Below are 12,918 nucleotides of genomic sequence, written 5' to 3' on the forward strand. Positions count from 1 at the left end.
TGAGTAGAGGGAAAAGGGGGAGATAACTACAGATTATCATTTGAAACAAAGATGACTTGTGTTAACATTGGCAATTGACATAGCCATAGGTGGCTGGTATTTCTTTACGCGTGGGTTTATCCATTAACGTCAACCAGCCTTGATCACCATGCTAATATAAACAACAAATGTAAGGCAATAAGAAAGAGAAATTAACACTCTTTGCTCAAATCACAACTAACCTTTTTAGTTCAAAGGAAAAAATTAATGTATCGTTTGGATTCGAAGGTGAGTTGAGATGAGTTGAGATGAGTTGTGAATAGTAGTGAGATAAGTTATAAATAGTAGTGAGATTTGTGAGTTAAAGTTGATGAATAATAATGAATAGTAATGAGATGAGTTGAGATAAGTTGAAATGAGTTGAGATGACTTGCGAATACAAATTGATCCATAATTCTCTGATGACAGCTTTCATCGCTAGGATTTTTCGTTCTATATAAAGAATTGCGTAAACCCACAAATTAATTTGATTTTATATGATACGTTATATCTACTTCACAATAAAAATAACTATACAATCTGACGTACCACATCAAATTACGTTAGTATATAAATTTAGTTAAAATATTTTTCTTCTCTAAAACCGTGATTATAGACAACCACAACTTAATTCTGCATTGTCGACATGTCCAGCACATCAAGATAGAAGCAAAGATCCCTTAGTAATCCAAGGTTTCTCTTCTTGCTCGATGTTAGGATATAATATGAATGATTTTCCGGCACATCAAAAGAACAACAGCCATCCAATGCTTGAAACATCCCAGTCTCAAACAATACCCAGCAAATAAAAGAGGATCATTTGATTGATCAACAATATGCTAACCAAGAATGAATGGTGGAGTTGTAATGGGTTTAATAGTTTTGGATGATAGCGTGCTAAGAGATCGGCCTGTGTGGCTTGGTTAGTTGGGCTGGCCTTTTATTTATTCATAGGCCCATCAATTCAGTCCAGCTGTTGGAATCAGTTAAGCCCATTAAAGTGTATAAATAGTACCGAAGCCCTGCAAGAAATGGATTCTGAAGATTGTTATGACAGAAATTATGCATATATATCATGATATGAGAAAACGAGAACCGAACTAATGCACACTTAAAAATCCCGATTTTGTAATAGGAATTAAATGCTATAATTTGCTAATTTCACTTTTATATTTTTCTAGGATATATAGAAGAGAATTAAAATCTAGGGAAAGTAGGTCTGGTATATATACATGTAACACTACTCATCGCATAAAAAAATATTAAATATATTTAAGAAAAATTTATTTCTCTATATGCTAATTATGAATATATTAAAAATTACGAAATTAAAAATTTAAAAATTAAAAATTAAAATAAACTAATAAAATTATTAGTACATGTAATATTACTTTATGGCATACGTAGCATTAATTACGTACTCCGTAGATTTTGGGTTTAAATCTTTATATAACAGATTGAAAAATACAAAACAAAACAAAACACAGCCATATGCGGCTGAAGCTGTGGGCGGTAGGTAGATTTGCATGGAAAGGAGATTATATATGGTTTTGTTCGGAACAAGATTCCCTTCAATTCATGCATGAACTTGAAGAACTCAGGAGAGAGAGATAGAATATTTTATTATTATTTATATAAATATTGCAAAAACAATTAAATTAATAATAAATATTATAAAACTTATTTTATTTAGTATTTCTTTTGGATTTGGGGCCCTCAAGTTCTTGCATGCCACCTTTGAGGATATATATTTTTTTATTTTCAAGAGCACGTCGTCTTCTTTTGCGAATTCAAATACGATGCGTGATGGGAGAGAGTCCTATATACACGTGATCAAGCTAATGAACTTTTCTATTTTTATTTTTATTTTTTATAATGGATCCTACTGAACAACGTGGTTGATCTAAATGGGAGAATAAACTATTAAGCTGAAAAATTGGGGCCAATTTAAAAAATAAAAATTTTATGTACAATCACTTTTGAGTATTCTTTACGCACTTCACTAATATAATTGATTTCGTCACTTATTTTTAATATAAAATGACTTTTTAACCAATCACATCAGTAAAGTGTATAAAAAATATGTAAAAATAATTATATATAACAGAATTCCTTCCGATATGTCATTTTAAAAGCAAATATTTTTTGAAATAGTATTATAAAAATAAATAAATAAATGAACCATTAGGACTAATTAGGAGGGAGGGATGAATAAAATATATTTAGTATAATTAAGACCCCAAACTACGTACGAGTTTCCCTAGCTATTTTACAAAAGTCAACATTATATGCCAAACAATGATAATGAATACTACAAAAGTCAAGGCTCTATATGATGTCTCCCAATCTAAAAGTTAAAAGTAATTAAGAGTTTTATCTCTAGGATACAAATGATTGAAAACAAGTATATATATATATATATATATATATATATATATATCCTAAATGTAAGGAAAATCGACAAAGTAATCTTGAATAAATAGTAATAATAATAACACGATCGATTATTAAAATCTTTAGATCGATCGAGCATAGGAAGGTAGTGAATGATTCAGTCCGATATTGGCGGAAAAATAGTTATTACAACTTATAGTTATTTTAAATGACTAGCTTACTGTAATATCGATAAACTCTTTTAAAGTTAAGACTTAAATATAATTTGAAATTTTATCAATGTTACAATTTGTTTGAAAGTCAATTGATTACCATAATTACAAGACTTAAGTCTCAAATGGCCGTTAGATCGAATTTACATCGATCTAAAATAATAAAATATGAGTTGTGCCAACTATAATGGAATGACTTGATTGTATTGTTAGAGATTGTAATACCTCATATTGATACACGATGAAAGTGATTCGTGAAGGAGATGTTGCATTACTAGAAAAGATAAAAAAATACTAGAGTTAGTATTGAATATAAAGAACTATATTTGTAAAAATAATTAGTTTATAAACCCATGAATGATATAACCCTTTTATTGAGTCATTCATTATATATATATATATTATGAATTATTAAATACTGCCTCCCCAAAGTCACATTTAATTTCTTGCTTGGTGTTAGCTAGAAAAGCCAAGAAACGTATGTATTGGGAATGATTTACAACCAATTTTATGAAAAAAGTAAATTAAGAATGTTTTTATGATTAGGTCTTGTTCATAAGATAATGAATATGTTAGGGATATTAAAGGACCCACCTTGCTATTTAATTCATTGCTTGCTGTATATAATATACAGATCTTCATCCCATTTTAAAGGAAGACCTCTAAACTTCTTATGACAATTAACTTAAAAGACCATTTTCAACATTAATTATTTCTATTTTAAGATTTGAAGTAGAAGAATGTTAAATACATAAAAAATATATATTCTATGACATTTATATTCAAAATATAATATTTTTATCATCGTCAAATTATCTTTTATTATTTTTTATCATTTAATTCATCGATAAAAATAAATAAAGATATGATATGTAAAAAATTTGTAAAATAAATGATATTGTTTATCTTTAATTTTATCGAATCACATTTGTGATTAAAAATAAAAAGATTAGAAGGAGAATTAACATAATTAGTATTATGTTGCAAATTAAGAGACGTGTCCCAAAGTCAATCTTGAAACAACCTTTTAACGAATTCAGAGAGGGTCTTTTAAATCCTCATCGTATCACTGTCCGAAAGAAAGAAAAAGAAAGTGCGAGAAAATAGGGAACTGGCAGTAAAAAGTGTAGAGAGAGAGAGAGGGGACGACTTGTTATGCGGCGTGTCTTCAAGTGTCGTGCATGCATTTTTATGCAATCTGTTGCTTTGCATGCATTCTCTCTCCTCTGTCTGAACTCTATCAAATACACGTTTTCTTTGGGGTTAAAAGCCCCACCACCGCCGTAACGCTCTGCGGGAAGCATCGTCATCGATCTCCACCTAGTTGACCCTGTAGTTCTTCATCTTCACTTTTAGCAGAGCTATATTTATTGCTACTGGTTGAAAAATTATAGTCTTATGAGGATGAACAAGAAATGGGTTTGTTTCTGTGTTCGTTGTTATTGTGAATGCGAACACTTCTAGATTTGGGGTCTTCGAGGATTGGGACGAGGTTGGTGTTGGTGTTTTTTTATTATTTTTGTTTGTGGTTTTTAGTGTTTCTTTAATCACTATCGAATCTCAGAACCGTTGCGCGTAGATGTATGTGAGGGAGAGAGTTGTGTACATGTGCTTGCTGTGGCTAATGATCATTTATTTCACTAAATTTTTAATTTTTTTGTGAAGTGCTGTTAGGGTTTTGATTTGGATTTGCGTCTTGCTCTGCTCGAAGATTTCGATTTTGGGTTAATGGGGCCAAAGATTTGCATGAATGCTTCATGCGGAGCAACCTCCACGCTTGAATGGAAGACAGGCTGGCCTCTGCGATCCGGTGGATTCGCCGATCTCTGTCACAACTGCGGGTAATTTTCGTTTTCTCCGTCTTCTTCTGCTCTTGTAATTCAATGTAATTTCTTATGGGGATGATTTGATTTTCCAAAGGCAAGTTTTGGGTTTATCCAGGTGTTGAATTGGTGTGTTATTGGGTTTTTTTTCATATAGACGGTCTCGGTGCGTTGCTTTTGAAGTTTTTCTATTTCTGGCAGAAAAGTTAAAATGCTCGAGTTTTTTTGAATTTTCTGTATGAAGAAAATCGTGCCGTTGTAGTTAACCAACCTATTATTAGATAATCCAACTGATCCTTGCTACGATAAGTAAACTAGCTACGGCTTGCTCAAAATTTTAATTTTATCCCCGCAATTTATGTAAATTAATAAATGGGAAGGATGGAAAATAAAGAAAATCTGCAATTGCGGCTTATAGAATGTAACCACAGCTCATTATTTAACTGTAATTAATCACTGGCTATTCCCATGACTTGCCGAATTCATGTGTTCAAGACTTCAGTACTAGCTCTATACTGGACTTAGTGATTTAGATTAGCTAGGTCTTAAGGGCCAAAAACTCCTGTGGGCTAGTCTAATGAAAATCTGTCAAGGATACTATTTTATCAGGATGATTATATTATTAGACACGATCTGCTCTTGGTAAATATATATGGGTTTGACAAATCGTATATTAAGAATAATTGAGATTTATTCCATTTTTATTAGTTCCATAGTTATCAAGTGACTTGAATCTTGCGATTTTTCTCACGTTAATATCATTTTGCTCCTTTTTGTAATTTTGTTGGATTTGGTGAGTATGGAGGCACATTTAGATTTTTAATATGCTTGCTCAGGAAAAGAAATCAACATGTGTTTGTTCATGCACATTGTCTAGTAACTGATTATTTGCTTGTGCATGGGGAGAATCATGAAATTATTTTTCATGTTATCCTATTTGATGTTTGTAATGCATTAGCTACCTTGCTTCCACTTGTGTAAGTTTAATCTATTGATTCGTCTGCCTTTGTTCATGCTATATACTCAGTGTAAATACCCTTTTTCAACATTCTACTACTAATTTTCAATATAACAAAAGTTAAATGGTCTCTACAAACAAATATAAATTATTATATTTCTGTTAGTTTGTCATAAAAATTTTAGTAGAACATGGCATGACATTCTATTTATTTATCTGTTTCCCTCATTTTGGTTTCAATATTTCGTACTTCACTCATTCTTGATGTGCTGCTCTCTCCACTTAGATCTGCCTATGAGGATCTGGTTTTCTGTGATATGTTCCACTCAGAGGAAACTGGTTGGAGGGAATGCAGTTTATGCAACAAGGTAAGTTTAAAGTGGTCTCTTTCCTTTTTAGGTTAAATATTCTTTTGTGTGGAGCTTTTTAAATGTAATTCAATTTGTCATGGCAGCGTGTACACTGTGGTTGCATAATATCTAAGCCTTCGTATGAGTGCCTGGACTTTGGGGGCGTTGGGTGTATTAGCTGTGCAAAGGGCCCTGGACTTTATCCGGTAAGTCTACCAATATATCATATTATATCATTGTCTCAAGGTGTTACATTCACTGCATTACTTCATTCAACTATGTTTATATGGGTTAAAGCATTTACTTCTATACCAATCGTGGATGGTCATGCCCTGGGCATGTGTATGTGTCTATATGCATATAGTTGCAGGTATGATGATTGTTGTAACTCTAGTGCTGGTGATTACTGCTTTCTTTGTAGATCTCATTTAAACAAACACAGTTCAAATATCTGAGTGGACAGCCATGTAGGTTAAAATGGTAATGGGAAGGGCCTTTTGAACTTATTTCTAAATTGATGTTAAGCTAATTTTCCTGACTTGCTTATATGCTGCTGATAATGTCACTTGTTGAGGATGCTTGTCATTTGGCTCATTTTGGATGAATAGTGTCATGAGCAATACTTTTAGAATGCCAATAGAATGGGTGGTTATATGGCTGTCAGATTATATCCTTTACAGACTTTATTGTCTTGTTATGCAGATCTGGAGGGGTGAATTTCCTAATGGATTTGGTTCATTGACTGTAAAAAATGCTGGTGATTCACTCTCCCCTCCTGTTGAGAAAAGATTGGTCACTGGCGATGAGGGAAAACTTATGCAATTGTGCAGAATAGTTGAAGAAGCTAATGAACCAAACCTCTTGCCTAAATCTCAGAGAGGTGAAGCAAATGGATCTCAAGTTGGCACGGGCTTTTCAAGTGTGATTCAACCATCTGTTGGATTAGTAACATTTGCCAAACCAGACAATAGTAGACAAATATTAGAGGGTAAAGATGTGCAAGAATCACTAGCTCAGCCTCCTTTGAATATGAGCTTGGGAACTCCAAATTTTGTGCTTCCCTTTTCTAGTGGGGTTGTAGATGGGAGGGAGCAGAGCAAAACATCTTCTCCCTGCCAACAAGGGCAAAGATCTCGCCCTATACTGCCAAAACCAATGAAAACGGGCCTCACTGCAAGTTCAGAGACAAATAAAAGTGTGGTTCAGATGCGAATTGCTAGGCCTCCTACTGAAGGACGGGGGAAAAATCAGTTACTTCCCCGATACTGGCCAAGGATTACTGACCAAGAGCTGGAGCAATTATCCGGAGAGTATCCATGATTTTGACATCCTTTTTCTCCTCCATGATTAAGTTTGACTTTGTTGAAGTACTATCTGCTGCTGTCGCCATATGTATTTTAGTGTTCATCTGTTGATTTAAGTTGGTGTTTCCCTTAACTTTGTTATTTCAAAGTTTGAATTCTACTATTGTGCCATTGTTTGAGAAAGTGCTTAGTGCCAGTGATGCTGGTCGGATTGGTCGTTTGGTTCTCCCAAAGGCATGTGCTGAAGTAAGTTTAGAAGTTCATTTCTTTAGGTTCTTGTTCTTGCTTCTCTCTCTCTCTCTCTCTCACACACACACACACACACTCTCTTTAGGGTGAGGGAGGGAGAGGGGTTTTACAAAAAAAAAATTTCTATTCCCTTTACTTTTTTATTTCTTTTTTCCTGGCTGTGGGCATAAACTGAAAGTCAATGCAGGCTTATTTTCCTCCCATTTCTCAATCAGAAGGCCTGCCTTTAAGGATTCAAGATGTGAAGGGGAATGACTGGACATTTCAGTTCAGATTTTGGCCCAATAACAACAGCAGGATGTATGTTTTAGAGGGTGTTACCCCTTGCATACAGTCTATGCAATTACAAGCGGGTGACACTGGTAAGCTTCATTATATTCTGGCATAGAGGGCTATATTTAGTCCATGGGGTTTGTTTACATATCCTGTGATTATTGTATTTTTTTTTTTAAGTTTTATTCTTATTTATTATACTTGAATCTACAGACTGATTTTTGAAAAACTTATAGATCACTTTGGAACTTTGTTTGGCATGATAAGGAAAGTTTTTGAGCAACACCAATCTAAAGTAGTATTTTCAATCATTCTCGTTGAATTAACTTTTTATGCTTTCGATCTGCCTGCAATCCCATCAATTAACTTTCTTGATACAATGTCCATTGGGATATTGCTTGTTATGCCATTTTCCTTTTGAGATTTCTATGGTTGGTGCCGGGTGTATGTCACTGTTTCCAGTGAGTTCCAACATACATTAAACAAGTGCTTTTGCATAGAGGCTTGAATGAAAACACCCATGGAACAGATGAGCCATAGTGATACATAAGAGCCATGGCCTAGCTTAACCTAGATTTGTCCTCGGTAAATACTGGTTTGTGGAGTGATGTATTGTATAGATTTTTTCTTAGTTGTATACTTTTAATTTCCTTTTTAATGGAACTCGACTGCATCTATGGCTTGCTTTAATTGGTACATGGTGCTTTGCAATAGGATTTGGCTTATAAAATACACAATTTTCTAGGCACAAGTATGTCTTGACAAGCAGGCTTACATTTCCGTCTCGATGATCAAGAGATCTTGGTGCAATGATGGAAGTTCTTGTTCTAGTTTTATAACATTTCTACCACCTTTTTATAAACTGGAAATTAAAATGTACTCCTCCCTTCCACAATAGATGACATGCTTTCCTTTTTTAAATATGAACTCACATTTGTCTTAATTTAAACCCATCTTTCCTGGCCTATCTTGAGGAGTTTTGAGTTATGTGTTCATTTTATTAAAATATGTGCCATTTGCAAATTTTAATCTATTGTAGGATGGGAGCATTAGGTTATGTTTTATTCCATTATTTTTCAATGTCTCTGGTACAGTAACATTTAGTCGGATAGATCCTGGAGGCAAACTTGTCATGGGGTTTCGAAAGGCATCAAACACTGAAGATACACAGGTCTAGCTTCATAGCAATATTTAACTTCATCTCTTGCATCCTCTTACTTTCAGATCACATTTAATTATTATGCGTCTTGGAAACTGATATTATTTATACATAATTGTTAAATTGATAGGATGCTCAGACATCTGCCCTTCTCAGTGACACACTTTCTAGGGAAACATCCTTTTCTGGTGTTATTGAGAACCTGCCTTCAGGAAGTGTTTTCTCTGGGCTTTTCCAAACAATGAAAGGAAGCAAGGAGCATCATCAAAATGCTTCCTGTGAAAATTTGAATTTAGTGGATGAGGATATCGCATTGCATAATAGTGATAACTATAGGGGCAGGATGAATGAAGATTCACCACGGCAGCCAAGGCAAATTCCAGAGAAAAAGAGGATGCGGAATATTGGATCTAAAAGTAAGAGGCTACTAATGTATAGTGAAGAGGCTCTGGAGCTGAGATTTACATGGGAAGAAGCCCAAGACTTGCTTCGTCCACCCCCAAGTTTGAAGCCTAGCATTGTTACTATTGAGGGCCATGATTTCGAAGAATATGACGTAAGTGTATCATGATCAGTCCTGTAGTTTGTATATTATTATGAAGTAAGATAAGTAATAAATAGTTCATAGGTTTTAAGTATTGAATCTCAGGTACCAGCATATTTTCGTGGTAATTGATGTGATCATTGAATCATTGTAATGTATTTCAGGAACCACCGGTTTTTGGAAAGAGGACTGTTTACACTATCCTGCCATCCAGGTAAGGATGCATGTTAAATGTGGTATTAGGTAATAATATTATATAGGTAATGAAAAGGAAATAATAAAGCTTTGAAGGGATGATAGCATTTTTTTTTTCAGTCTTATATTTTTCCTCTTACTAGCCAGTAGAGCTTTAGTCAGTTTGTTAGAAATATTATTTGAACCTGTTTTTGTTCCCCCCTGCATCTCACATTGTATGTCAACTGTTCCATGTTGGAATGTCCCAAAATATTGTTTACTTTAGGAAGTCAATGGACATTATTTGATTACTTTTTTAAATATGCCAATTTGCTTTATTTAAAGAATCAGTACAATCTGCCACCAAGGGTGGTGGCTCAATGGTCCTTGGATTACTCCCATGTGGTTTTTTGGCATGTACTGTGTCCGGAGTTCAAATCTTCAAATCTGAATATGGATTTACCTTAGGCTATTAGCATCAGTCGCTTAAGGGTTTATTGAATTCCCTAGTTGGCTGGGGTCTAGGCTACAGCTTAAACTTGACTTGAGGGAGTGCCTTCGGCATCCTGCTGCCTAGGTCCCTCCTGTCCAGTTCCTATCAGGTAGGGTGCTACTATGGTCACACCCTGGTAAGGAGGCCGCCTCCGGTTACCCCTCCTACTCTTTATGCTTATTAACAAAAAGAGTCAATGCCACCTTCTATTTGCTTATTCAGGTTTAAATCAAGAAGGAAAGTTTCATGGCCCCTTAAAGGGTTGGATAGCGAAGGTCTTCTATGCACTAGATATTTTCTATGCCGGTGACCATGCCCTTGTCCAGGGACATATTTACAACAGGGAGTGAGGAGCCCATCCCTCCCTTCTCTGACCCCCATCTCATCCCTTCAATGTTTGCATTAGGCATTTGGAAAAAAATAATTTCCGACATGGCCTCCCAAGCTTTTGAAAAAATATTCATTTACCTTAGTCTTTTAGCGTGGCCTTCTCTGTTAACAGTAAATAATAATCGAATTGATGGTAGAATGTAGGCATGGTCATGTACACAGGGTGTATACAAGAACAACTCCTACAGTTGTTAGACTAGAGGACACTTGTATGCATACTTATATAGTGTTTGATGTTTTTCAATTTCTTATTCTCCATTTCTAGATGATCTGGGCTCATGAGCACTTGAAGAATGATATGGATCCTATAGTGGACAAGATACTCTAGACACAAATGACCCAACCCCTAATTCATTTCTGATCACTGTGTGCATGTTGAAGAGTGTGTTCATTTAGTCTAGTATTGAATAATTTTATCTTGCACTGAAATATACTTGATACTTTCATCCAGGGGACGGGAACAGTGGGCTCAGTGTGATGATTGCTCCAAATGGCGAAGGTTACCTGTGGATGTTCTTCTACCTCCAAAGTGGGTGTGTTCAGAAAATGTTTGGGATTCAAGCAGGTTTAACATTATCCCGCAATTCCGCTTTCCCCTTTTGAATACCTTGGATGAAAGTTGGTTCCCGTATAATTATACCCTTAAGGTTTGCAATGTGCTCACAGGTGCTCCTGCTCTGATCCAGAGGAGATCAGTCTAAAGCAATTGGAGAATTTTCTGAAAGCAAGCAAAGGTATGACCTTGGCCTCTATGTATCTTCTTCATAATATAATTTCTGTGGTCCATTATGTTTTGGCAAGAAGTTTGAAAAAAATGGTGAATTCTTGTACAGTGACTGGATGTTTTCATCAAATGTATTGGCTGTATATGGATGCATGAAAAGGACCAGAGCTTTGTTGATATGTTATTTAGTTATTGCTTGCACCTGATTATCTGTTTGTGCTCATATTGCCATGACGGACGATATTCCTGTATCCCAATGCTCTGGAAATATAAGCTTGTTGCAAGGGATGAAATCAGTCCTATGATGAATCCACGAATTGGTCAATTTGCCACTTGAAATACTATCATTCAAAGTTTACATTCTTTACTCTCAATAGGTTCCAAAATACTTCCTGATTTCTTTCAACCGTCTGTAAAATCTTCTTCAGATTTCAAGAAGCGGAGAAGTGCAGAAAGCCATAAGTCAGTCCAGGAATGTGAGCCTTCTGGCTTGGATGCTTTGGCCAGTGCTGCAGTTCTGGGAGAGAACGTGGGTGATACAGGTGAACCGTCAGTTGGAGCCACTACCAAGCATCCCCGACACCGCCCTGGCTGCACTTGTATTGTTTGCATCCAGCCCCCAAGTGGGAAGGGCAAGCACAAGTCCACATGCACTTGTAATGTTTGCATGACCGTAAAGCGCAGGTTTAAAACCCTAATGCTGCGCAAGAAGAAAAGTCAATCAGAGGGAGCAGAGACTGCCCAGAAGGATGATGACTACAATAGAGATGAATCAGAAATGAATGGTCCATCAAGAGATGGACATTTGCCTATGATTTATCTGGGGAATGAAGCAAGCCACAGCGGAAATCAAGCTGAGGAGGCTGAGAGCAGTAATGGGAAATTAGACCTCAATTGCCATCCCAACCGTGATGACATGCAACTGGATCTGGAAGTACCAGGAATGAGTCTGCTGAGCCTTGTTCAAGCAGCTAGCCTTCCATTAGAGGATTTTATGAAGCAACGAAGAGTCCCAAGCTTGACATGTGAGCAACAGGGTAGTCCGGGTATATACACACTAGTTACCGAAGAAAACGAGAGACCTCTGTTGAATGAAGGGGGCCTTGCATCTGACGTTTGGGAGCGTGAAAGTAGTAGAGATCATGGTGGTTATCACGAGTCCCATTAAGCTAGACTGAAACGATCTTCTCCATGCATGGAGAAAAGCTTTCTTTTATTTTTTTATTTGTTTATTGGCAAGGCTTATCATGAGTCCAAGTTAGACTGAAACCATGCATCTTCCATCATGAAGAAGATCAAGAGCTTCTGTTTTTTGTTTGCTCTTTGAAAGAATAGGTTTGTTAGCTTTATATTTTCAAACGAAGCAGTGTTCCTTGCCTCTCTCATGCGTTCCCATGTTTGTACGTTACACTCCCTACTCCCTAGCTAGCTTACTTGTTTTAGCAAACGTTTTTAAAACAAAACAAATTAGCTAGCCTCGTTAGTCAGGCATTTTATACGTACGTACAGATCGAGGCAATTAAGGGGTTGATGCCACGTGTCAAGATGCATGCCCGGCTTTACACAATTGTTAGTACGCGTTAATACGAGAGAGAGAGAGAGAGAGAGAGAGAGAGAGCTTTGTTTTACTAGCCATACATACAACTCATGCCACCAAGCAAGACATGATGCACGCTTTCATGACCACCAGTCTCGGAAAGTGATCCATTGATTATTATAGTATTATTTAAAATGTCCGGCTCAATATGCTTTTTTCTTCCTGGCCAATGGCCCAATGGAATTATCCTCCTTTAGAATATCTATGGCCATGGGCATGCGGCTAGGGCTAATTTCTGTCGTAAACAAGTCTTATA

At 35.9% G+C, this 12,918-nt stretch overlaps 1 protein-coding gene across 3 annotated transcripts; it reads left to right on the forward strand.

Annotated features, from left to right (window-relative positions):
• Positions 1 to 3,736: 3,736 nt before the first annotated feature.
• Positions 3,737 to 12,424, forward strand: LOC121240392 (B3 domain-containing transcription repressor VAL1-like). 3 transcript variants are annotated; one of them, XM_041137832.1, is made up of 13 exons: positions 3,737 to 4,116; positions 4,299 to 4,465; positions 5,692 to 5,773; positions 5,860 to 5,961; positions 6,458 to 7,065; positions 7,209 to 7,305; positions 7,496 to 7,670; positions 8,676 to 8,752; positions 8,871 to 9,296; positions 9,449 to 9,498; positions 10,793 to 10,906; positions 11,008 to 11,075; positions 11,443 to 12,424. In XM_041137832.1, the coding sequence occupies exons 2-13, from the start codon at positions 4,353 to 4,355 to the stop codon at positions 12,231 to 12,233; spliced, it is 2,703 nt and encodes a 900-aa protein (XP_040993766.1). In that variant the 5' UTR covers positions 3,737 to 4,116; positions 4,299 to 4,352; the 3' UTR covers positions 12,234 to 12,424. The 3 variants fall into 3 exon arrangements, with proteins under 3 accessions (XP_040993766.1, XP_040993765.1, XP_040993767.1); XM_041137831.1 differs by having other exon boundaries at positions 3,738 to 4,116; positions 4,290 to 4,465; XM_041137833.1 differs by having other exon boundaries at positions 3,739 to 4,116; positions 4,290 to 4,465; positions 11,494 to 12,424.
• The last annotated feature ends 494 nt before the right edge of the window (positions 12,425 to 12,918 follow it).

This window comes from Juglans microcarpa x Juglans regia, chromosome 7S, assembly GCF_004785595.1.
Source record: "Juglans microcarpa x Juglans regia isolate MS1-56 chromosome 7S, Jm3101_v1.0, whole genome shotgun sequence".
In the NCBI taxonomy this organism is placed as follows: domain Eukaryota; kingdom Viridiplantae; phylum Streptophyta; class Magnoliopsida; order Fagales; family Juglandaceae; genus Juglans; species Juglans microcarpa x Juglans regia.